This window comes from Colletotrichum chrysophilum (assembly GCF_026319265.1).
Source record: "Colletotrichum chrysophilum strain AFK26 chromosome Unknown scaffold_58, whole genome shotgun sequence".
NCBI classification, from domain to species: Eukaryota; Fungi; Ascomycota; class Sordariomycetes; order Glomerellales; family Glomerellaceae; genus Colletotrichum; species Colletotrichum chrysophilum.
The window spans coordinates 133,430-159,296 of NW_026517345.1; the positions used below are offsets into that span (position 1 = coordinate 133,430).

The 25,867-nt window shown below is 51.8% G+C and overlaps 3 protein-coding genes across 3 annotated transcripts; 1 reads left to right on the forward strand and 2 right to left on the reverse strand.

Moving 5' to 3' along the window:
• Window positions 1-1,024: 1,024 nt before the first annotated feature.
• Window positions 1,025-5,800, forward strand: COL26b_007272 (uncharacterized protein; the record flags this gene model as incomplete). The annotated part of the gene is made up of 3 exons (XM_053180070.1): window positions 1,025-1,327; window positions 1,380-3,767; window positions 3,857-5,800. 3 exons carry the CDS (start codon window positions 1,025-1,027, stop codon window positions 5,798-5,800), a joined length of 4,635 nt encoding a protein of 1,544 aa, XP_053035990.1.
• A 158-nt stretch (window positions 5,801-5,958) lies between these two features.
• On the reverse strand, window positions 5,959-7,975 carry COL26b_007273 (uncharacterized protein; the record flags this gene model as incomplete). The annotated part of the gene is made up of 3 exons (XM_053180071.1): window positions 5,959-6,145; window positions 6,196-7,562; window positions 7,619-7,975. 3 exons carry the CDS (start codon window positions 7,973-7,975, stop codon window positions 5,959-5,961), a joined length of 1,911 nt encoding a protein of 636 aa, XP_053035991.1.
• Window positions 7,976-11,002: 3,027 nt separating this feature from the next.
• Window positions 11,003-25,814, reverse strand: COL26b_007274 (NRPS; the record flags this gene model as incomplete). The annotated part of the gene is made up of 4 exons (XM_053180072.1): window positions 11,003-11,137; window positions 11,190-21,634; window positions 21,687-24,781; window positions 24,829-25,814. The coding sequence occupies 4 exons, from the start codon at window positions 25,812-25,814 to the stop codon at window positions 11,003-11,005; spliced, it is 14,661 nt and encodes a 4,886-aa protein (XP_053035992.1).
• Between the last annotated feature and the right edge of the window lie 53 nt (window positions 25,815-25,867).

Consider the following 25,867-nt stretch of genomic DNA (forward strand, 5'->3'; position numbering starts at 1 on the left):
ACTGGATTTTGGAAAACGTTCGTCCTACCTTACTCGTGCAAAGTTTCTGCTGAAACCCGAAACATACCTAGCTATATTCAGGAGTCCAATATGTGCGGTATCAAACGTTTCCATCACTTTGGGTTTGTACCTGCGACTAGCTATTCCGAGAAATCCAAGTGTGTGCAATAAACAGAAATAAGCACGTCGGCGAACAGTCTTTTCTAGGTGGTTTCCCATCCTCAAACAGCGCCAACTCCTCAGGACACAACTTCACACATTGTCCGATGTTCTTTTACGGAGATGAGCCTACGGAGAATCATCAGGGTGAAAAATACCACAAGTTTGGAAGGACATCTGAAGGATATGGATAAATCCGATGGTTGCTACAATACAAAATTTTAGTAAGCCGGTGGATTGCTTCGACTCATTTGAGTACTTAGTGAATATTTGAATGATCAAAGACAAATACGGCGATGGTGAGACGAGGCTTGATGTTGCAGCAAATAACAGCTGAGTGGCGTTGAATGCTGAGTATGACAATGTCGGATGTGTAAGCCTGCAGATACGCAGGTCCTAATCTGGAATGTGCTATTGACTGCGCGACTTTGTCTTCGTGAAGCTACAGGACGGCGATTTTGCCGAATTTCGAGTAAGCTCAGGGTATGATTCAAAAGCACACTTGACTGGGCCTCGTCCATTGGTTTTGCATTCGGACAAATGCAAGGCGAGAACTGGTCTTCCTGGACGAATGACACTTGATTTTGAGCTGAAGGCGACTAGGGGGCCTGGCAGCTGGCCTTCGGAGCTGAAAATCACTCGGCGAATCAGGGCCAACCTCAGAAGCATGGGTTATGGACGGGTGACCAGGTCAAAAAAAGACGCTATCAGCACTAAGATGCAGCCTGATTCTTAGCTTTAGGCGCTGCTGGACTGGTCTGAAAATATCTCAACGTTGATTCTCCTGTGAGGTTTAAAGGAGAACGGTAGCCTGCTTCGGTGCTGTGGCACTGTCGTGTAACGTTTTACAGCACCTTGTTCCACCATGGCCGTGGTCGTTGCTCACGCCAAGGCTGCCGTTGTCGCAACGACTCCTGTTGATCAGAGTGACGATGAGGTTACACAGATCTGGCAGGAGGTGCAGGCTATGGTGATACGAATGGCGGGAGGAGATCCCAACAAGATTGACAAACAACTCGACATCGACGGAGTCCTACGACATCTGGAGCAAGTGCAAGCCAAAGACCAGAAGGCTGCAGAGAAGCACGCTGCTGTCAAGGACACTTTCAGCAAGACACTTCAAGTTATTTCAAAGGTTGGCAGCTTAGTTGCCGACGGCGTTTCCAATGTAAGATTGCCTCTGTTACCTACTGCTGAGATGACTATTAAACATATCATAGGCTTTCGGTCCCGCGAATCAGTGCTTCAACGCGCTGAACTTTGTTATCGTGGCATGGCAATCGTACTCAGAGGCGTTTGAAAGTCTTGCAGCACTCCTCGAAAAGTGCGCCGAGTTCTTTGAGCGATTTACCTACTACACGAACAGAGATACGTCTCTCAGGAAAGTCATCTGTTGCCAATTCAGATTGTTCATCAGAGTATGCGACAAGTCACTTCAACTAGGGAAGAAGAGGTACAAGATCAAGATGTTCTTCAGTCGCATGTTCCTGGATGATGATGACATCAAAGGGCTGCTGAGCGAGATGGAGAACCTCAACGCACGGGAACACGGTCTTGTATCTGCACAGACATTCAAGATCAGCCAAGACGCCGCAAAAGCCAGCCAAGAGGCTGCCAAGACATCGAAGGATAGTTCAATGAAACTCGACACGCTGGTTGAGCAGAACACTGCCAACAAGAAGGAGAAGACGGAGCAGAAGTTCAAGGACAGAGTGGAAAAGGCTTTCTTCGGAAAGAATTCCAAAGAGGTGCTTGACAGGGGAGAAGACCTACGCAAATATGGCGCGAGCCGAATAGAGGGCACGGGGAAGTGGCTTGACATCGATCCTCTGTTCACAGCTTGGATGACTGGCGATGATACTACTGATCCTATCTTGGGCATTGAGGGGCCCAAAGGTTCAGGAAAGACATACGTGGTCACACACATTATTGATCGGCTCCAGAAGCAGAAAACAGTAGGTGGCTCTGGCACGAGATCAGCCGTAGCGCATTACTTTCTGGAGGCAGATGCCAAGGAAGATGTCGCAGCAGGGTTCAGAAGGAAGCATGTAATTGCGTGTCGTGCTTCGAAGAGCCTGTTGTGGCAGCTTGCTCAGGAGGAGACGCCGTTTCTCAAATCAATTGCTGGTCTCTGCGACGCCGACAAAGTCGACCTAGATGACCCAGTTGCCATTTGGAGACAATTCCTTCTTGATAATGATGATCGGAGCACTATCGACAGCACGTTCTTCGTTGTTCTGGATGGTCTTGGAGAGAACTTGGACGCCCTCACAAATTTGTTCAAGATGCTCTCCGGTGACCAAGCACGTCTTCGCACTAGAGTCTTAGTGACCGGCACTTCGTCGACGTTTGAGCAACTCGAAAAGGAAGATGACATTCGGATGAAAAAGCTACGGCTTGAAACGCGCAATGCTGAGGATATCAAGCTTTACATAGAGGCTCGGATGAACCACATGGATATCCTTAGCGACACAACGCGACCGGGAGTGCCCGACGTGAGGAAGCGGGTTCTGGAGGCACTCGAAAGCTCCACCAATGGCGATTACACGATTGCAGTTGCAGCTTTGGACAATATCGAACGCGTTGATTCGCTCGAGGAGGTGGAAGATTGTTTGAAGAGGGCCAGCGGAGCAAGATCGAACCAAGTTCTAGAGGACATTCAGAGGTTCAATCAGATCATGAAGCCCAAGGAGATTGAGGAGATCAATGAGATCATCCTTTGGGTAAAATGGGGGATTCGTTGGATGACATCTAACCAGATCGAGGCCGCTCTGGAGCTCAAGACCGACCACGACACAGATGGACGTCAAACCTCTCTTCGGTCCTTGCAGTCCAAGATTGAGAAGAAGTACAACGAACTGTTTTATGCTGATAGCGAAGGCTTGATCGACTTCAAAAGGCCTGAGATGTGGGACAACATCCCGCAACACAACAATGCCGATCCAATCTTACCAGAAGAACTCAACATTGTTCAACATTACCTCTCGACGGTTTGCCCCAAGAATTTCTATGACAAATTTGGCTTCAAGGAGTTTTTTGAACGAAGAATAGAACGAAAGGAGAACTCCATCTGTCAGGACCCAGACAATGCTGAACTCAAGCTCGCCCTAAGATGTCTTCGCTGCCTCATTGAGGAACAAACAGCCAAGAGCAAACTTCTTCGCTCATACGCAGCCGATTGTCTTTATCAACACTTGGATAGCACCAATTTGTCCCTTGCGGATCGCAAGCTCAAGGCGGAGGCTGGAACCCTGCTGGTTCGGCTTTTCACCGAAGAGGCTGCGATTGATGCCCTTCTCTCCCGGGACTACGGACGGGATTGGGAGACTGAGGGCGCTATCGATGCCAAAGCTCTTCCTAGCAATTGGGAACCTTGGGTGTTCTCTGACCTAGGCAACAAGCTTTTGACAAAATGGTCCCAAGACTCCTCGGTCCTGGAGCACCTCGACAATAAAAGGATCCTGGAAAACATCATCAGCCGCGAGAAAAGTGACCAGTACTGGTATGAGAAGGCGGCAATGATCGCAGCGAGAAGGCTTCTGAAGCCGGAAGATCGAGGAAGAGAGCTATCAGATGCTTTTACACTGCTTTACGGACTAATCAAGCGAGTGAGCCTACATCCTTCGACCAAGCCTAACTTCTGGTGGCGCGGACATGCTAATCTATGTAGATGAATCATAAAAGTGAAGGCGAACAGGACGAATTCAAAGTTGAAGAAAGTCAACTCTGGTTTCCCACTCTGGAGCATGTCAACGCCGTTGAAACATGGGCACGGAACAGATTGGGTTTCGAGGAGAACGACGCTCTATGGCAGAGTCAAATGGTGAAGCTCCTTTACTACTTATCAAACGACACTACTATCAAGAAAAAGGATGTCGTGGACAGAGCGGAACGAGCCATTCAGCTTCATTCGGATGATTGGATGTCCTCGTTCTACTTAGCTCGAGTCCTCGACTTGCCAGAGGAGGCTTCCGAAAGCATTGAAATCCTTGAAAGAGTAAAGGACCAGTTGAAGGGAGTCAAAGACGACCCCGTGTGGCGCTCGACTGCCAGAAACCAGAAAAATTATGCCGATATTATCCATACACTCGGTGACCGTTACTGGAGTCTGGGGACTGATGAAAACACCGAAAAGGCCGTCTCCTTATACTTCAAGGCCGTGGAAGAGAATCATCCTTGGCCTGCCACCTGCGCGTGGCTCATTGTGTTCGGCTTTGGCGACCGAGGCCTCTGGACTGAAATTGTGGACTACTGCGAGAAACTGCTGAAAATTCCAGATGAAGATGTCACGGTTGGTGGCAAGGTAGCTTTCCTAGGAAGCAAAAACTACGAAAGGTTATTCTGGGACACAATCAGACGAGCATGCGATGAGACAGACCGTTGGAATGTGCTCCAGGCGATGTGGGAGGCAGGCGATAAAAGAGTCAAGAACACGCCCTACCAGTCTTCCTGGAAAGCCAAGATGAACGCCTGGTATAGGATCTCCATGGCTCGAAGGCCTGGCTACAAGAATGCTGGCATTGGGGTGATAGAGGGAATGCTGACAGAAGATTGGGTCAGAGACCAGGACGCGGACATCCTGAATGAACTGACACTATTCATTCTGCCTATCTACACCAGACGGGCTTTCAAATCAGACTCGACACCAGAGGCCGTCAACGCTGCCCTTAAGAAGGCAGTGGACTTGCACGATATTTTCAAGAAGGGTCAGAGCAGTTGCTATTGGATGCCGAGTTTAAGATTTGCGCGATTTTTCCATCTCAAGGGCGACGACATGCCCGGCAAAAGGCTGCTCAGTCAGGGAGTTGCACGAATGATTGAAATGTTGTCGGACGACGACGTGGAGAACGACTGGTACTCCTTTTCGGTTCTGGCTCAGGTTTTCGCGGCCTTCGGGGAGACGGCCAATATGATAGCGTGCTGGGAGATGATGGCAGTGTCAAGAATTGCTGAAGTCGCAGAATACGAGCGGAAGCTGGCTCTTTACCAGGCTAGCATCACGGATGAAGCTACTGCGGTGCGGACTTCGGAGGATGCGGCATCTGCCGCAGGTGAGACACACGGCGCCAGTACTCAGGAGGCGTCTGGCGCTGAGGCTCCAGTAACGACGGAGGAGCCGGTAACAAACCCAGAGGACAACGATGAGAACCCGCCCGAGAACCCACAGCCGACTTCTCAGGACAATTCTACCGACGTCGATGGAGAGGATCATCCCGATCACGTCAAAGGAGATGTGGAGGAGGAGGGGGAGTCAGCAAACGAGGACTTAGAGAAAACGCCTGTCGCCAAGCCAGAAGAGCCTAACCGCTCCATCGGCGCGTGCCACGGATACTGCGACGTTATAACGACGATTCCGAATGGAATATGGTATTGCGTGGAGTGTTGTGGTCAGGTATGGCTGGATGAAGGTTGCTACACCAAGGCTGGTGCCAAGGCAGTTAGGGATCTTATGTGCAGCAAAGACCACACGTTCATCCCGCTACCCCCCTGCGATGAGGCTACAATCAGAGCCATTCCTTCTGGCTTCATAAGAGTCGAAGGAAAGCATGTGAAGATGGAGGATTGGAAGGCAGAGGTGAAGGCTAACTACGTTGATTGCGTGGAGGCTGAGACACCTGAAGGGTCGGAGACGGCGGAATAGTTGGGGTTTCTCACATGTCATTCTCCCTATCAGCTCGGTATCAAAGAAACACGCAACGATATTCAGGCTTCATAGGATTTGTACACATTAAGTATTCATTAGATGCGCTCATGAGAATATATACGCTAATTACATGAGATTATCATTGCGTCTGGCTTTTAGCAGACACCGGAGGGGATAGTGAAGCCGTCGCGGCGGCTGGAAGAGCTGTAGACAGCGTTGGATCCCAGACCACGCTTGGCAAAGGCGGTCCAGAGCTCGCACTGGTTGGCACCACCGGTGAGAGCAGTGTCGGCGTCGAGGATGGCATCACGAGCCTGGATGAAGTTGGGAGAGCAGGGTTGCCTGAGGGAGATGTTAGCTTTGCTATAAGGAGAAGAAGGGAGGAAACGTACAGAGCCATGCCGTCCATGACCAGCTTGAGAGTGAGGTACTTTCCGTCGGTGGGAACGCCGTTGTTGAACTCGGGGCGGGGGCCATCGTTCTTGCCGTACTTGTCGATGAGGTTCCAGAGAACCTCGTAAAGGATAGTAGCCCAGGTCTCACCAATGCGGTGGACAGCGGTGACGCCGTTGATGGTAGAGTAAGTGTTGGGGGTGGTGGTCATGGAGGTGGAGTAGAGGACGGTACGGATACCGGCAGGGTTGTTGTAGACCCAGGCACCCATGGGGTAGTCGGTAGCACGGGTGTCGGTGGGCTTGAGGCGGATGGCGGTAGCGAAGAAGTCACCCCAACCCTCACCCATACCACCGGACTCAACAGCGTTCAAGCAGTTGGAGTTGGCAGGGCCACCGGTCAGACGGGTGGACAGACCGTGAGTGTACTCGTGGATGACGACACCGGCCTCGAAGCTGCAGTCGCGGCGAGGAGTAGACTGAGTCCACAGGTACATTCTCATACGGCCGGGAGAGCCATCGGGAGGAGTGGCGAAGTTGGCGTTGTTGGTACCAGAGCCATCCTGAGCATTAAGGATGACGAAGTCGTTGCCAGCGCCGCCCTGACCGTTGTTGTTGATCTCGAAGTTACCAGCCGCCTCGTTGAAGCCGAGCTCGTAGAGCAGGTCGTGGTAGTGGTTAGCGGTGTAGAACAGCTGGGTGATGGAAGCATCGATGTAAGCAGAGGGAGTGCTCATGCTGGTGGTGTACTCGTAGTCGAAGTTGAGGGACGAACTGGTAGGGCGGTAGTTGTTCAGGTAAGTGCTGCCACCGCTGGGGTTGGACTGAGCAATACCGTTGTTGCCACGGGTGGTGGTGTAGTTGGAACCCGGGCCGTCGCTGTGCCAGGTGAACTCGGAAGCGGCAATGTCCCAAGGGTCAGAGACGAGGACGCGGTCACCCTCAGTGGGGTCGTTGACTCCCCAGGGGTAGACGCGGTAGTTGGCAAGGTCGGAGACATAGTCAACGACACCGTGAACCTCACCACCAGACTGGGCATCGACGTAGGTCAGAAGCCAGTTGTCAGTGATGTCGGTCTCGACACGCCAGGTGAGGGCAAGGGAGCCGTCGCCCTTGACAAGGTAGACGAGCTTGGCCTCGGGGTCGGAGACGGCGCCGGAGGTACCCTTGATGGTGTAGATCTCCTTGCCCTCCTTCGCCTCGGCAGAAGCGTCAGCGGACTCAACGGGAAGCTGAAGAACGTCCTTGGCGCCGTTGAGAGCGGCGACGGGGTCCTTGAAGTCGCGCTTGTTGAGGGGGCTGGCCTCAGGGATCTCTCCGGAGAAGAAGTTGTTACCGAAAGAAAAGACCTTTCCATCCTTGCCGATCTGTCATGCTGTCAGTCGCTGTCTCATCATCCATCCAAAAGCATAAGTGCACTTACGTTGACGTTGAAGTCAGCATTGTCAATGTCGAGACCGTGGGCAGTCTGCTTGAAGTTGACGTGGGCAATGCCGTTGGTTCCAACATAGTGGTCACCAACAACGCGGAATTCCGCGTTGGGTGCGAGCTTCTGGACAAGCTCAGTAGCTGTGTCAACATAGCTCTCACGCTTGAGGAGCGCGATGGGCGGGTTCGATTCCGTCAGCGTGGCGTTGGTGTAAGAACCAAGCTGGGGCAGACGGAAAGCCTCGATGTCGACGCCACGGCGGGCGAGGGCCGACTTGTGGCCGTGGGCAGGGTGGGCGTAGGCCGGAGCCAAGAGGCCGAGCAGGGCCAAAGACTTCATGGATCGGTACATGGCGGCGACGACGAGGAACGAACGAGGTGGAAAGAGGGGAATGGGGGCTGTGGACTTGAGAATGCCTGCTGAGCTCCTGAAGAACACGAAAATGAGGCGACCGCCATGATGTTTAAATACGCCAATGGCTTTGAGGTCTCGAGACTTCAGTTCACGAGCTCATCAGCTTTGCAGCCAAAGAGCTTCCTCTTCGGTTCAGCATGCCGCCTGACCCCCGGTCGCAGCAAGCCCACTGTCAAGAAGCCTGACCAGGGAGGATATGGGGTTCCCGCAATTCCCTTGGTCGTGCAGATGAACCCGTCCATCATGAATGGGGCATCATTTGGGAAGTTGTTGTCGATATCGCGGTCATGATTCTGCACGACGAGCACGGTTGGATGTGCTTGCGTGATCCGCCAATGCCAAAGCTCGCGTCTATCGGCTTCGATACGAGAGAGAAGAGGGAAGGTAGTTTGCTTGCACCCTTGAGATTAAGCGGTGGGAGGGTTGCATTAATGCTTCGTTTGCGCTGTTGGCGTCTTGGCGACGGCTTGGTTGGCATTGGTGTCTTGGCGATATGGGGGTTTTCGGTAGTCTGCAGCAACATGCTCCGAGTTCTCCAGGCAAGAATGTCCCGGGGGATTACGATTGCCTCAAAGAGGACATTGGTTCTGGAATACTTGAACATTGGATGAACCGTTCGAATAAAGGAAAGGAAAGAATAAGCTTATTTTAGACTCTTGAACGGCTTTGATATTCCGAACAGACTTCGAGGTCGGCTCAAAGAGCGTTGAACTAGTACATAAACTGATTCATGTTATGCAGGACAAGAGCCGTTAGCAAAAGTCGCGTGCCTTGTGCAAGCGATAGGGACCGATCACGTAAAAATAAGCCTGCAAATCATCTCGGAGACAAGACTCCACAGCGCCCCGAGCCCACAGCGGGATCGATACCTTAAACTGCAGTTGGCCAGCGCTGCTGACGGAAGTTCTCCAGGGTCTCATCGCCTCCGACGAGTCATTGGCGCGAAGCACCGCCTCTGGTGCAACATCTGGCCAGAGCTTGCAATCACGACAGAAATAAGCTTGAGCAGCAGGTCCTGCGAATGTGGACTCTGAACTTTTGCAAGCGCAAGACCAGGGCGGTGCGGTGGGGTTGAGTTGGCTTTCAGCAGGTCGCAATCGATGATGTTGTCATGGCATGTCTTCAACTCGTTGTAATTGACTCAGCTGCCCTCTCTGGTCAGCTCAGCGTTGCAATGCAGGTGTTCGGATACGGGCAAGTAACAGCGCCACGATGCAGGAACGTACTCGCCAAATGGCACAGATGCAGGAGGTCATCCTTCGCTTCTTTGCACTTGCTAGAAAAGGATAGTCATGGTCAGATAATGGCCCCCATAGGCACCAGGGACTTTTTGCCAGCGGCATCGGACGCAGGGGATCACCAACGAAGTCAAGAAATGCCGCGCGCCAACCCTCTAGCCCGCTCCTTCCTGATGTTCCCCAGACTCTCACTCAGATTTTCAGATTCAGAAGACGACGGCGGAAGAAAGGAACATTCCGAAGCTCGGGGGAAAGGGTAACGATACATCATACGGGGGCGGGCTGACCCCCTATACCCGTGTGATGGTCTCGGTAGATGACCTGTGCGCAGTGAGCCGCAGACCTGCCTAATTCGGGATCGCCCACCGGCACGATGGGACGACCTTATCGATCTAGGCTTGATATCCGAATTCGCCATAGCCACTGCCCAGAATCTTTCCAGGCGTGTCCTCCCAGAACACCAACAATGTGGTCAGCCTCGGCTATAGGCTCTTAGACGATGATTAGTCCGACGGCGAAGTCAAGAGTCATCCACCAAGTTCTCTGTTGCAATTTGTAATGTCAAAACCACTGACTGAGTGTTTGAGGCTACTCTTCTTGCGCCAGACAAATTTAAGATGTTTAAAATCAAGTATCAGTACATTTGCGAACGATCCTGATAAAATTTAGTTGGTCTGGGTCTGAGATTTTGAGGCGAATCGGTTCATGTTAATCAGAGACTTGATGAGTATATGGTCTTATATGCACCAATTTTGTAGAATCAGACAACCTCCAACCTTCAAAGGTATAAGAAACTCTTCACGCGAACTGAAATTGGTTTCCAAGCACGAAGTGCAGGGACCTTTAAACACCCGTGAGTCAGACTTGAGTGCTCTAAATCCATCGGTAAGTTAGGAAAATGTAGTCTTGTTGATTCTCTTCCTTTAAATTGGTTCAGGTCTAGAAAGCTTTATCAACCGAATCCCACAGTTTGTATCATTCAAGAGCATTGATTAACACCGCATGTGAAAAAGTTTCGGATAGTCAAAGGCTGGATCGGGCATGACAGCGTCGCGTGCGCTAAAGGAAAAAATAAGAGTATCAAAGTCTTAAAAGCGAAGTAATCAGACGTGGTTGGCTAGTTAGCATCCTAGGAGGTTAAACTTCGTCACGCTCTCCAATGGCCCAGTTAGAAAGATGGACTCCCCAGAACTGAAGGAAACCATTGATAGCATATATAGAAACAAAGCACAGATCGTCGCTCAATACACGTTCAGGTTGTTTTCGGGTTCGGTAATGGAACGATGTAGGACTACTATCATTTTGAGTCCTTAACAGGTATTTTGAGGAAGTTTCGAGCCCACCCAGTAGGGGTTAAGTCCTCAACTATAAGCACTTTTCAGCTACTTCCATTACATCATACAAACGACATATCATTGCCCTCTTCTACTGTGATTTCCACTGGCCCCATACAGCTTCTACTAGCATTTTCAAGTGCACTCCCTCATTCTTAGCACATTGGGGACTGGACATGACCGCTTTCCACACGTCACCTCCATAATCTTCGTGTGTGGCTGGTCATAAAAGCCAATCCGTGCTTGACCGATGGTGAGCCCTGCGGCTAAATGTTTGGTGAAAGACATAATCACTGAGTTGGAAGTACTTAGGTAGACACCAAATTAAACGAAAACGTGTGAACTATGAACTATAACAATCGAACTTGTCAAAAATGAAAATTCTAATATCCTCATAACTCCTTCAAAATGCAACTAAGCACGCTGATGAGCTCGCCAGCGGAGGACTGGGACACTTTTGCCGCTGACCCAAACACTCCAATATCCATCGCGCCTTCCTTTATCGACGCTTCGATATCCACAGCGTCCTATAATCACATTAGCAAGACATCTTATGAACTGATTCACGTGGGAACTTACTGGGAATGCGTCTCGTACTGCATTGTCCACTAGCCATCGAGCAGAGACGCTCGATGATAGACCCGAGTTGCCATCCGTCTTGGTCAGGCCCTCAATTTCGTCTCCATTCGAAACGAGCTCGAAAGAAACATCTCCTGCCTGGAGAATCTCCTCGTCGTCGTCGCCGAGATGAAGGAAATTGACGAAGCAGTCAATCTCTAGCCCAGTCCAGTCCTTTATCTCCCACAACCCTACGGTTGAGTGTGATGAGATGAGATGCAAGTCTTCTTGCACACGTTGAGCGATAGCGATGATGCTGGCAGTTTCATCGACTCGGACCCTGAGAGGAATCAAGTTGAGTGTGGGGAACGTCGGTTGCAGATTGTCGGCGAGGGATCGGTTAGCGTAGTAGATACCGAACACGACCTCGTTGGTGTTCGAGGACGACGAGAGAATTTTCGACTTTTGGAGAGTCTTGGCAGCCGCGGCGAAAAAGAGGGCAGGAAGACCCACGCCGGCCTGGGAGCATGAGCCTTGTAGGTTTGCGATACCAGAAATAGCAGAGCGTTGAAGGAGCGACACTCGCTCCAACGATTTGGTCGTGTCGTCGGACTTAAATGACGTGGCGGGAATGATGCCTTCAAAGTATTCCGTCCAAAACTTCCTATTGTCGTCTTTCACCTCCTGGTGATGGTGAGCACCAAGGAACGACCTCCACAACTCTAGCTCCATGACCTCCTTGGAGTCTTGTCCTTGAATCGTGGATAGAAGGTGCTGCATGAGTGCTGGTAGGCTGAATCCATCGTAAAGTGAGTGCTGAAGTTTCAGTTGAAGCAGCCAAGATTTATCATCCTCTTGCTTTGCGGAAAGCTGTACCTGGGGCCAGCACGATTCCGTGTGAGACTCTGAAGTAGAAGCCTCTCCCTGGACGGCGATGTGTTTGTGAGGTCCATCGGCATCGGGACGGAGAACAATCTGCACGAAAGGTAGCGGCCTCTGACCTGTGGCAACGAGACATGTCCGGAGGATCGGCTCTGACTCAATGACAGCGGACCATGCCCATTGCAGTTGATCGACCGTCACAGATCCTTGAAGACGGTAGGAGAACTCTGGGTAGAAAACTCGGCCCTCGGAGTTCTGCCATGCTGACATCATGTAGACTTGCATTGGCAGAGGAGGCAGGATTGCTAGCACCTGAGACTCGGCAATACCAGCACTGGTAAGCAGGGCTTCACCATCAATTGTGCTTGGGAGTTCAAACCCAGTGGAAGGGGTGTCTGGGGATTGCTGCATCTCAGTGGAGGTGCTTGACTGAGCCTGCTGAGCCATAGAATGAATTGAGGTCGATGTCAACAGGGCCTTGACGCCAAGGTTCAATCCTTCCTTGCGAAGGAGCGCAGAGACCTTGATGGCGCTGATCGAATCTAGGCCTAGGTTGTAGAGTGTATGACTCTTGCTGATTGAGCTCTCTTCGACCCCTGCAGCTTGTGAGAGCACCCGGCGCAGGAGCTTCTCTGTAGCCGTCCACTCTGTGGCTTCGTCCGATTTGGTGATTTTCGTAGAAGAATCAGCGGGCGCCTTCCTCGCCTGGAATGAGGGAAGCTGGCATATGGAAACATTGTCGTCCTCAAAGCGAAGTAGGTTCTCCTCGGGGTTGCTGATGATGTACTGCAGCGCCCTGTCGAGATGATGGAGTAATTGGTTGGTCATCTTCTCGGACACATACGCATTTTGACCGGCAATGCGCCAGATGAGATTCTTTGACGTAGTTTCCAGCTCCGCGCAGACGGCAAACTCGGTCGCAGAGGAGCCTTGGACTGATTTCATCAGAGGGTTTTCAGGTCCAGACTCGGGGTTCTTCTGCAGAATGAAAAGCGTATTGAAGAGTCGCCCTCCAGCGATGGCCTGTGCCTTTCTCAGGGGGTAATTCTGGAACTCGACGATGTCGCCCATGGTTTCTTGAAGGTAGCGAAGGAAGTTGGTGGCAGAGCCGTGAAGAACGCAGCGTACAGCCACAGTGTTCATCGTCGGGAACATGAGGGCTTGGGCTTGTTCCGAGTCGCGCCCCGCGAGGACGACACCGAAGCTAACTTCGAGAGTCTGGAGAAGTGTCGCAAGAGTTGATGCCCAGCAAGCCTGGCCGAGAACTTGCAGGCTGACCGCGTGCCGTTTGCAGAAGTCTGTCACGCGGTCAAGTCCAGCACTCGAGACAGCCTCCGTCCGGTAGGTGTGGTCACCCGGTGATGTAGCCGAGAGCTGCCTTTCAGAAAGCAGTGATGGCCGTGTGTTGGCGAGGTACTGCGACCAGAACTTTCTGGATTGATCTGTCGGCGTCTGGACCAAGCTTTGAAGGAATTGCTCAGTCTGCGGTCGATCGGAAAGCTGGCCTTGGTATGCTGCAGCAACGTCTTGATGAAGCAAAGCCAGAGACCATCCATCATAAAGGGCATGCGAAATCGACAAGACGACAAGAGACTTGTTATCTCCTGGAATGACAGACAGCTGCAGAAGATTCGAATGCCCTTGAGCTTCGCGAGCATTACGCTTATGCTTATCGACAATGCTCTGCACTTCAGTCACATCACCTGTCTGAAGCCTGTTGACCAATAGATAACTGGACTTCGAGATTACTTGGGCAAAAGTTTGCTCAACAGAAGGGTCCTCGATCTGCACAAACACAGTTCGCAGGATAGGCGATCTCTGAACGACCTGTTGCCAAGCTTGCTCGAACTTATCGACATCAGCACCGCTGGCCAACTCTAGGACGTCGTGATTGAAGTACTGCTCGAAGTCCGATTGCAACATGTCGGCAATCATGGACTCTTGCAATGGTGTGGGAGGCAAGACGGCCTCAACTTGTCGCATTTCGAAATTAGTGGACTCCACGGCCTTCCACAGCTTTGCCTTAAGGTCTTCGTAGTTTGATTGCTGATTTGAGTCTTCCGAGACAGGCTTGTTACGATTGATAATAGAAGACATGACGGCGATGGTTTGCGACTTCATGAGTTGAGACAATGTGAGATTGTGACCGGAGTGCTTGAGCCTTGCAGATAGTTTCACAAGGTCGATGCTGTCCAAGCCCAGTTCCAGAAGGGCCATGTTCTCTGTGATACTTTCCTCAGAAGCACCCGAGAGAGCAGCAATCTCTTTCCTCAGCACCAAAGCGGCGGGTGTCCACTCAAAGTCCGAGATGTTCAGGTTAAGCTCGTGGTCCTTGAAGTCGCCGTCAATGGACTCGGGTCGTGAAGTTAACGGGGTGCGGGGCGATGCGGCAGTCGAAGCATCACGAGAGACATTGGCACTGACAGGCAGAGAGTAGGTTGCGCGAGAGGTGACATCCACCATCGCCTCATCAATCTCCTCAAAGAGAGAGTTCATCATAGCCTCGTCAGCAACATCTCCGTGTGCCACAATCTGGACTCGGAGTTGACCATCGGGGGTTGACGACGCTTCAAAGGCGAGGGGATAGTCAGAGACGCTGTAGTCGTCCATAATGGACCACATGCCCGAGGGCTCTGCCGAACGAGCTTGTTCAACTTGGAAAACGAAGAGATTTTCAAAGCTGGGCCGACCTCTGGACTTGCTGCACCACTTTTGAATGTTCCGCAGCGGCACGTGCTGGAACTGTAAGACTGCCGTGCTAAACTCATGGCACTTTTGGATCAGAGATAGCCAAGTGTCCCCCTCCTTGAGGCCAGCGTAGAAGAGCAGAGTGTTAAACAAAGGACCGATGGTGTTTTCAATTTGGTCCATGTCAACAGACCGGCCAGATACAATTACGCCGGTCGCGGCATTGATGGGGAAATGCTTTTTGAAAACAGATGTCCACAGGGCAAGAACAACTGACTGAAGTGTGACATTCAGCGATCTGCGTAACGTCTCCAGGTTGCGGGCCGAGTAAGTCTTCGTCCTTGTGATTATGCTTGAAGGATCACCACTCTGCAGTCTCGGAATAGTGTCAAAAAGGCAGTTGCTGAGGTGTTCGGTCCAGAATTGGCGGCTGGAATCGTAATTCGCGAGCGGTCCGTGTGCAAGGGTATCCAAAAACGAGGGGGCTGGTTGGTGTTCTTTCTGCGAATACTCATCGGAAACCCAACGGAGCATTGTCTCAAATGTCACGCCGTCGTACAGTGCGTGGAAGATGTGCACAACTAAAATTATCTCCTCGCCCACTCGAGCTACGATCAGTTCCAGAGGATCGGAAACACATCGACTGTTCTTGTGGATGAGTGCTGGCATTGCGCTTGCCAGTTGTGTCTCGACTTCAGCAGGCTCAAGGGCTCTCAGGTCTCTCCAAGAAAGCTCAGAAGACTTGAGGGCAACCTGTGCAAAGCCGGCAGGCGTTTGGATGAAACTGGTTCTGAGGATTGCATGGGATTTTACAAGCTGCTCGCACGCAACCCTCAACCTTTCAATGGAAATTTCGGATGAAAGCTTCAGCCGGAAAGCAGTGAAGTAGGCGCCCTCGTCTTGATCGGACATGAATCTCGAGAGCATGCCCTCTTGCAGCGGTGTGCACGGCGCAACGTACTCAATGTCCCCATCACTTGGGAGAGAAAGCTCTTGCACGGCTAGAGATCTGTATCGGTGGCCAAATGCCTGGATTAGCTGGCGTGCCTCGTGAACTCCGCTGCCCTCACTTGCTGAATTGGTCTGCTGAAGGACTTCAGCGAGATCGCCGAGAGTGGGATTTCTCAAAATGACCCTGGGCGCCGCGCCTGACAAACCATTCTTACGCATCAGTCTGGAGAGTCGGAGAGCTGAAATTGAGTCAACCCCAAGATCGAAGATGTTACTTGACAGCGAGACTGGAGTGTCGTCGCCGAGAAACTCCTGTACTGTTGACACGATTTGCCGCTGCACCTCATTAGTTGCCTCTGAAGTTGTCCTCGAGGATGGTGACAACTGAACCAACGTCTCTGGAGTCAAAGTTCTGAAAAGCTGATTAAGCTGCTTGATGTCTGCTTTGTTGTTCGGAGAAAGGGGAATGCGGGGAACTTGGAAGATGTACGAAGGAACCATGTAGCCGGGAAGTGTGTCTCTGCAGGCCTTCTGAACAGACCGAACAAGAGCGGCCGTCGTGGGTTCGTTGAGCACTTGCAGCTCCGCCTTGGAATTAGCTGTTGACTTATGGCTGACGAAGGACACCAACATGTCTTTGTCCAGACTGCCGTGCTTGGTGACCAGAGTGGCAACGTCGCTGACTTCGCTAACTCGGGTGCGGATGGAGTGGTTGATTTCGCCGATTTCCAAACGTTGCCCGCGCAGCTTGACCTGGTCGTCAGCACGACCCAGGAAGTCGAAGCATCCATCATGAAGTAATCTGACGAGATCACCGGTGCGGTACACGCGCTCGTTGAAGCCTTTCAGGACTGGGAAACGTTCCTGGGTCAGCTCTGGGCGGTTCAGGTATCCCTTACCGACGAGCTTTCCAGAAACGCAAAGCTCGCCGACAGCACCCTTCATGACTGGAATGTCAGTTCCAGGTTTGAGAACATATGAACCAACATTGTCAAACTGCTTTCCAATGTTGGAAGCGCGACCGTTGTGGGGGACTCTTTGGTACATGGTGACCCCAATTGTGGCCTCAGTTGGGCCGTAAGCGTTGTAGATCACGCCAACGGGTCCCCATACGTCGAGAATCTCCTGCTTTAGAGCCTCTCCACCGGTGATAAAAACACCCCTAGATAGGCTCGGCACTTCCGCCGGGTCAAGCAGGCGAGCCAAACTTGGCGTCAGATCAATGTGGGTGATTGCCAGGTTTCGGATTGTACCGGCAAGGTCATCGAGAATGAGATCTCGCGGGGCTCCAACTAGAGTCATACCAACAGACCAACTCCAATATTGCTCAAGGACTGACACGTCAAAGTGGAAAGAAGCAAATTGAAGCCACTTGGAGGTCTCATCCCAACGACCCTCAAACAGCCTCTGAAATGCTTTCATGGCCTGAACAGCATTCTCGTGCGTGATTTCGCACCCCTTTGGCGTTCCAGTGGTACCAGAAGTATATAAACAATAGGAGTTGTCCTGAATGCTGAGGGAATCCGGACTGGAGAACTCCTTAGAGGCAGTATCGAGCACTGAATCCTCGATGTGGTGAATTGGCTGATCAACAACAAAATCGATATCATTGTTGGTGAGCAGCGCAAGAGCCCCGGAATCCTTGAGTATGAACTCTTTTCTCGCCTTTGGCGCGGATGGATCTAGTGCTAGGAAAGCGCAGCCAGATTTGAGAATGCCGAGAATGGAGAAGCAAGCCTCGGGGCACTTGTCAAAATGGATCGCGATCGTATGCCCAACTTTGGAGTGCTGTGAGAGAAGGTTGGCGACTTGATTGCCCTTCTCGTTGAGTTCTTTGAAGGTCCACTGCTTAGAAATCGGGGTTTCGCCGTGGAACCCGGTAAGAAACTCCAAAGCGACCTTGTCTGGATGCGTGCGTGCCTTGCTCTCGACGAATTGGTGCAAGAACTGCTCTTCAGACGGAATATCCGGCTCCTGAGGTGGTAAAATGGAGAACACTGAGGGATTATGAGCCCACACGTCGTCCTCAGTTCCAGTAGGATTCTGAGCAAGATGCTGTAAGATGGCATCGAACTGGTCTAGCAAGTGACGTGCCTGGACTGGTGGAAGGACGTCGGTGCGATGAGTAACGCGAAGTTGGATCTCGCCACCGGCCAAAGGCTCAATTTCAAGGGACAGAGGGTAGTCGAGGTTGCCCTCGTCGCTGATTGTCCTCCAAGGGAAATCCAATGCACCATCTTCAGGCATCCGCTGATATACAAGAAGAGTGTCAAAGACTTGGGCATTGGGGTAGCCAAGCCAGCGCTGTATCTGGGCGAGGGGTGTGTTCTGATGCTTCAATAGCTCGTTGTGACACCCCAGCATCTGCTGCAAAAGCTCAGAGTTGGAGGATTTATTGTGCGCAATGACAGGAACGGTGTTTATGCAGGGGAACACAACACCCTCTGTCTCATCGTCGATGCGGCCAGACAAGACCGCTCCGAAGACGACATCCTCCTCGCCGAGATAAGCAGAAAGAACACGAGTCCAAGCTGCTTCCAGTATGATTTGAATTGACACATCAGCTTGCCTTGCCTTTTCGGTGAGAATCTCGAGACTAATGCTGGCAGATTTGGAACTTGAGGTAAGTTCTGGAGATGGCTCGGATAACGGAGTAAGGGTAGGAAATCGGTTGACTACCACCTCAGACGACTTTTGCTTCCAGAATTCTTCAGAGTCCGCCTTTGCAGAGCCTGCCATTATATTTGAGAGAGCACGGTCAATTGGCGGATGCTGGCTAGGACGACCGCCTTGGAGGAAAACAGCCAAGTCTCGCAAGATCAGCTGAAGAGAGAACGCGTCGTAAAGTGCGTGATGCATAATGATGTGCATGTTGATGCCTGAGTCGAGACACTCAAGTGCAACCGCCCACGGTGGGTTTTCCAGAGTTTGCAGGACGGCGTGAGCGATATCCAACTTCCATTTCGTGACGTTGAAAGATTCTTTCCCATTGTCATGAATCACCAACGGCAATCTCATGCCATGAGCGGAATATTGCAGCATTGCAAACGAAGCATCGCGGTGTTGTGTTGGCAAGAAACCGGTTCTCAGAATTTGGTGGTGCTCGAGGAGAGAATCCCATGCCGCACGAGCCTTATCAAGGGAAACTTCATCCTTGAGGGCGAAAGACATGTAATTCAGGTAATCTTTGCCTCCTGACTGGATGAAGTTGCTAAGCATGGCGCATTGCAAGGGCGTGCAAGGCAAAACATTCTCAATACCGTCGCCAAGGGAGGTGTTTCCGACCTCTCGCTCAAACTTGGCGAAGTCATACAGCTCAAAATCTTGCTGGGTGGACTGTCCGAGGCGGGCCGCCATTTTCGCGCAGGTAGGGAACCCAATGACGTCCAAGGCAGAAAGCTGCAGACCCTGGTCCCGCAGCATTGCGGCGAGCTGTACGGCGTTGATGCTGTCTAGACCAAGTCGGAAAATCGAAGTGTGTCTGCTGATCTTGGAGACTGAAGTTTTTGACAGTTCGGCCAAGACAGATTGTATTTGCTTCTCGGAATCGTTCCACTCCTCGTCTTCTGAGACGCTTTGACCCTCCTCAGGTTCTTGTTCGTCCCGGTCTATGGTCTTGTCGACAACGATGCTCTCTAACAACTCCTGAATGTCTGGAGAGAGATTTTGTCGGGAAGGGACGCTGGAAGCGGGATGCTTGGCGGCATTCGTAACCAAGTGCAACAAGACACGAAGCAAGCTCGATAGGGCCTCTGTTGTCATTAGGTCGCTATTGCAGTGGAGCTTGATGGATATAGAGTCACTGCGGGGTTCTGGAGTGATTTCACAGACCAGAGGCACGTCCATGGCTCCATTATCTTCAACCAGCTCCCAGACGGACGCATCGCGTTCCGAGCGAGGCTGCTGCAAAAGAAGGAGAGAGTCAAAGAGCTGCAGTCCACTTCTGGTAACCTGATTCTGAATGGAGCGCAGAGGCGTGAATTGTCGTTCCAGAAGGCGGGGGTTGAGATTTTGGAATTTCCTGAGCATCGTGACAAATCGGGCCGACGCTGGGAGCTCAATCCGGATGGGTATAGTGTTGAAGCAAGGCGCAACCAAACGATCAATGCCTTCATGACTCAATGCCCTTCCACTCATGACATTGCCAAAGCAGACGTCTGTTTCGTTGTAGACGATGCTCAAGAACACAGACCACACAGTCTGGAAAAATGATAGTGTTGAAACTCCCGTAGCTTTGGAAACTGATTGGAGGTTGCTGAGAGGAATTTCGAGCAGGCCTGTGACCACTAATGGCCCCTGTCTCTCAAGCTCAGCAGACCTAATAGACAGTTGGTGTTGTGCAGGCTTGAACCCATCAAATTGTGTCTTCCAGAAGGAATCGGTTCCGTCCGGAGAACCGACGATTTCGTGAAGGACAGGAAGGTAGTCAACTGGAAGTTGCAGCGGCTTTCCATTCGCCAGTTGCTCGATTTCCGTGAGGAGAACGTCGATTGCCACGCCATCGTAGAGTGCATGATGACAGACGAATGAGAGGTGGCTCTTGCTCTTAGACGTGATTACCGCGAGAGAAACAGGGGGAATCTTCGAGTTCAGAGAGCCAGAAAGGTTCCTTGTGTGATTGTCGGCTCCGTCTCGTAAGCTCTCTGCTTCTATATTGTGCCAAGGTATCGTCCACGAGCTGAGCACAACTTGCGCGACGGCTCTTCGAGATTCTCTTGTGGTGATGAAGCAAGTGCGGAGAATAGCATGGCGTTGGCACATCTCCTCCCAGTAACCCTTCATATCTGACTCAGGGATTCTCAATTTGAAAATGAGCTGGTTGGAGTAGGACGAGCCAGCTGTTGAAGATAGCATGGCTTCTTGAAGTGGAGTGCAAGGCAACACGGCGGAGACCTCTTGTCCTTCCTTGGCAAAGTCTTCTTTGATAGCCTCAACATACTCATTGGTAAACATAGAAGCTGATGCACTCATGCTTTGAGTATCGTCTTCTGTCTGCTGAGTCGAGATTTCTTGTGCTAGACGAGCGACACTTCCGGACCGCAAGATCAAAGACACGGGAATCTTGGCCGGGAACGAACCCCGCAAAGTCCTCGCCAAGGAGATGGCTGAGATAGAGTCCAGGCCCACGGCAGCAAACGGCTGCCAGCGCGTGATGTCTTCCAACGGAACGCTCAAGACTTGCGAAAGAACAAGCGCAATTGTCTTTTCCTGGTCAGACCAAGAGTTTTGGTCGTCATGCTCCTCGGTGGAGCCAGCAGCTAGGTCCAAGTGTTCACGAGAGAACTCGCGGAACGACGCTTGCATTGCAGCTCTATCGATCTTCCCACTTGACGTAAGGGGAATGGAGCTAATAGGGAAGAGATAGGTTGGAACCATATAGGCCGGCAGCCGAGAGCGCAGAAGTCCAAAAAGGGTGCGGTTGGCTTGAGCCAGTCTGTCATCAATCGACAACGACGTGTACTCAGAATTGCCGTTATCTGTAGGAACGTAGAAAACGGCAAGCTGCGTAGCGGGCGAGTTGCTGCGACTGACGATGACAGCCGCGCTGGAGGTTGCAAGACCAGAAGTGGTGAGAATGCTGCTGATTTCGCCTGTGTCGATACGTTGACCGCGCAGCTTCAGTTGATCGTCCATACGGCCCAGTACCATGAGCGAGCCGTCAGGAAGCATACGGCCCATGTCTCCAGATCGGTAAATGCGGCCTAATTGGGGGTGATTGACGAACTTCGAATCGGTGAGTTCTGGCATGCCCAAGTATCCCGCCGCCACTTGGTCACCTCCAAAACACATTTCACCCGCAAACGCTATAGGCAGGGGATCCAGACTTTCAGAGCCAAGGACTATTGTTGAGGTATTCTCAAACGAGAATCCAAGGTGGTCGATGAAGTCGCCTGGCTTCATCTTTTTGACCGTACAGATGTTGGTCGTTTCAGCTGGGCCATATCCTGGAAATTATTAGCCTCCGAATACGGCCTTGAAGAATGGGGTTCAACTCACCCTGGTACAGATGCCCCGTCCATTTCTTTGCGACGACCGTTGTCATCGGCTCGCCTGCCGTAACTAAAAACTCTACGCCCGGAACGTTGCTCGGGTCTACGAGAGACGCAACGGTGGGAGTCATGCTAAGATGCGTGCATCCAAAGAAGCGGATAGCCCGCTCCAGGTCTTCGAAAAGGGTATCATTGGTGCCAGAACACAAACAAGCGCCAACCTTCCAAATGAAGAAAATTTCAAAAACCGACACATCGAACGCCTGAGAACATGCTTGAAGTAAACGCGAAGTTGGTGCGTGTGGATAGATGCGGGAGAGGACGTCAAGATTACCCGCAATGTTTAGCTGCGTGACGACAACACCTTTTGGCTTGCCTGTTGTCCCGGAAGTATAGATGACATAGGCTGGCCGCGATGGATTGGGTGGAATGCAGAGGTTGTCGGAGGAGATGATCGACATATCGGTTCTGCGGACGTCGATAAAGTGGCAGTTCGTAACCTCCGTCAGAGCGGCCGAGACTCCGCTGTCGGCGATACATAGAGTAACATCTGCCTGCGTCAAGATGCCTCTTACTCTCTCGGCGGGTGAACTTGGTAAGAGAGGGAGATATGCACATCCGGCCTTCAAAATTCCCAGCATTGCGGCATAAAGCGGAATCGACTTCTCCATAACGAGGCCGACGATGTCGCCCTCCTTGGCTCCGTAATCTTGCAAGCAGCGAGCGATCTTATTCGCCGAAGCGTTCAACTCGCTGTAAGACACGGTCTCGACCGCGTCATCCTCTAGCAACGTTGCGAAGCGAACTGCAATTGCATCCGGTGTGAGGTCTGCTGCTCGCTCGAAAATGGAAGCCAGATCAGGCACGTCATTCAAAATTGACGGGACGTCATTGAATATTGATCTCAGGTCTGGGGAGAAGTTGTTGATGATTGTGTTGATGTGAGACTTTGGATTTCGAAGAAGGTGAAGTACCACAGACTCAAGCTGGTCCACCAGCAGACTGGCGTGCTCTATCGAAATTGCGTTGGTATGGTGAGTGATACGGCAGCTCGGACCGTTGGCAGTTGGCTCAACCTCGACGAGTAGACCAGTTTCCAGGAAATCCTGGTGGGCGATCTCCCGTACTTGGCCAGAGGTGCGCTTCTGACTGTACAGAGATTCCTGGTAAACGAAGAGAACATCATAGATCGAGTCACCAGGGCTCAGGCCAGTCAACTTCTTGATCTCGTTCAGTGGAAGGATGCCGTGCTGCAAAACCTGGCGGTTGGTGGCATGGATCGCTCGAATGAGATCGGCAATCGAAACAAGCCCCCTCAAATCAACTCGCAATGGGGTCGACGAGATGCAAGGTCCCATTATACGCTCAACACTGGTGACTGGAATCGTTCTACCCGAAGACACGGAGCCAATGACCACGTCAGGTTGACCCTGTAGTCCAGCCCAGAGCCATGACAGAGCTGCTTGGAAGAAGACCTGCGGATGGCATTGTAGTTGTTTCGCCCCTTCATCCAAGTCAACTTGTGAAATATCCAGAGTTCGTCTCGTCGTCAGAACCTCAAGCGTTTCAGGAAGACGGCCCATAAGGCGTGGCAAGCCATGTCTTTGCCAGCCAAGCAGGTTTTCCGCCCAGAAACTGCGTGCATCGTCAAGCTGCCGAGTCGTGGTGGGATCACTGAAGAAGTTGGCCACATCTTGAAATTGTGGGTGCGGCTTAATCGATTCGCCCCGGGCTAGAGCCGAGAGATCTTCAAGAAGCATGTCGGCGGACCACCCATCGTAGAGTGCATGGTGGATCTGCAACAAGATGGAACCACCATCGTCGGAATCCGATTTGCAGATCTGAACTCTCAGCGGACGGAGAAAGTCCCCGTCTAATGAGATGGAGAAATTCCGATTGAGCTGCTCGACATGTCTGACGGAAGACTCCGATAGCCGATGGAAAACGACTTGCGCAAAGCCTCTGCCAAGAGTGATGAATCCAGAACGGAAGATGCTGTTGACTGACGCAACATCGCGAATCCACTTTTCCGCATCATGAGTGGTGGATCCAGTCGGGATTTCGAGCTCGATCCAGTTGCAGTAGGCTTGAGAGTTGACCGCCGTTTCCGCAAGCATTGCATTCTGCAGTGGTGTGCACCAATGAACAGCTTCAATATCGCTCTGTATTGAGTCAAGATCCCCGTGCTGTTCTAAGACCTGATTGATAGGAATTTCCGAATACTTTGCAGATGTATCTCCCGTCGAGTCTGATGATGATGCCAGCCGAGAACATAGTGAGGACACATCCCTAGATTCGAGGACATCCGTTGCAGACACATTGAACCTTTTCTCCCTCAGCACCGAAGCCAGTCTAATGGTCATGAGAGAGTCGACACCTGAAGAGCCCAGTTGTGTTGATGGCGAGACCTCAAAGCCGAGTAGGTCCGAAATGGCTGTTGCAACTTCTCGCAGCAACGGATCGGTCATGTCCGAAGAGATCGTGGGTGGTGATATCTTGGCGGTCTCATAATCACTCTTGAGCAACTTCCGATCAACCTTGCCTGAAGGTAACCTTGGGAAACTGGTCATGAGAACAACGTCTCCAGGAACCATGAAGGATGGAAGCCACTTGGCGCAAGTAGCGAGGATGTCTTCTACACGGTCGTTGGAATTTGCATCATCATCCATGGCGCAGAATACGACCAGGATACCAGCCAATACCATTGCGACGGCACTATGGCATCCACTTGCGCGCATGGCAGCTTGTTCCACTTCACCGAGCTCAATGCGCTGCCCGCGAAGCTTCACCTGGCCATCAGATATACGTCCAAGACACTCCATCGTTCCGTCTGGGTTCATCTTTGCCTTGTCTCCTGTGCGGTAGACACGGCCAAAGGGGGTATCAAAAAATGCAGCAGATGTTTGTTCAGGTCTGTTGAGATAGCCATTTGCAAGCTGGTGGCCGCCGACAACAAGCTCACCAGTCTCGCCGAGCGGCAAGATCTTGAATTCGTAAGGAGTACCTTCATCAGGAATGGCAGCAACAAAGCATGAAACAGATTCGAGAGGGAAACCAATATTCGAGGCAGGGCAAGTTGTGGGATATTCCGGTCGGAGCGTGCTGCACGGTGTTAGTCTTGGCCTACATATTGCGGATCGGCGACTTACCAATGAATGGCCGCTTCTGTCGGGCCGTACATGCCCCATAGTATGCTTTCAGCCTCCTCACTACCACCAAACTCATTGACAACAGCTTCAGTCAACATCTCGCCGATCGTCAACAGCAATCTCAAGCCAGGCGCGTTTCGCCGCAGTCGCAACAGACTGCCGGCAACAGTAGGAGTCAGTTCGCAGGCATCAACCCGCAGAGTTCTTATAACGTCGGGCAGGTCGTTGAGCATGCGGCCGCGGTCGCAAGTGACTAGGGTGCACCCACGGAAGAGCGGGAAGAAGATTTCGAAAACGGAAACATCGAAAGTCGGTGATGCGAACTGGAGAAAGCGACTGAAGCTCGGTATGTGTTTGTTATGGGCCAAAAGACTCTGTGTCGCTGCTTCGTGAGAGACACCGACACCCTTGGGCGTTCCAGTGGATCCAGATGTGTACATAATGTATGCAAGACGCTGAGGTGTTGGTTCTGACTCCGGTATCTTGGGGACAGGAGAATATTCGAACCCATCCTCGTCCACTATCAGAATGGTCCACTCTTGGTCATCTTGAGGAATCTTGGATGCCAGGTCGCGGCTGACAATTACCACCTTGGCCGCAACATCCTGGAGGATGAACCTCACTCGCTCCGGAGGCGCGTCGAGATGTAACGGACAGAAAGCCCCCCCTGCCTTGAGGATGGCCAGCATCGAGATGTAGAGTTGTGGACATTGCGGAACCAAAAGAGGCACGACGAACTCCTCGTCTTTGGGCCGATTTGTTGCGACGGCAGATATGCGCGCTGCCAGCACATCTGCGGACCGATGGAGCTGAGAATGGGACCATGTTGATTCTCGTCCTTGGGCATCAAGGGAGTGTATTGCGGGTATGGAATCATCTGAAGAAAAATGCACGAGCTCGTGAAGAAGACGAGGCCCGGGGACCCTCTGCGGGTGGGGATTTAATATCGAGAGCTTGAGCTCGGGCTCAGGCTCGCTGTCGTTCATGGTGATGCTAAAGGTGGTGGTGATAACAGAAGGGCTTGAGGAAGAAAGGATGC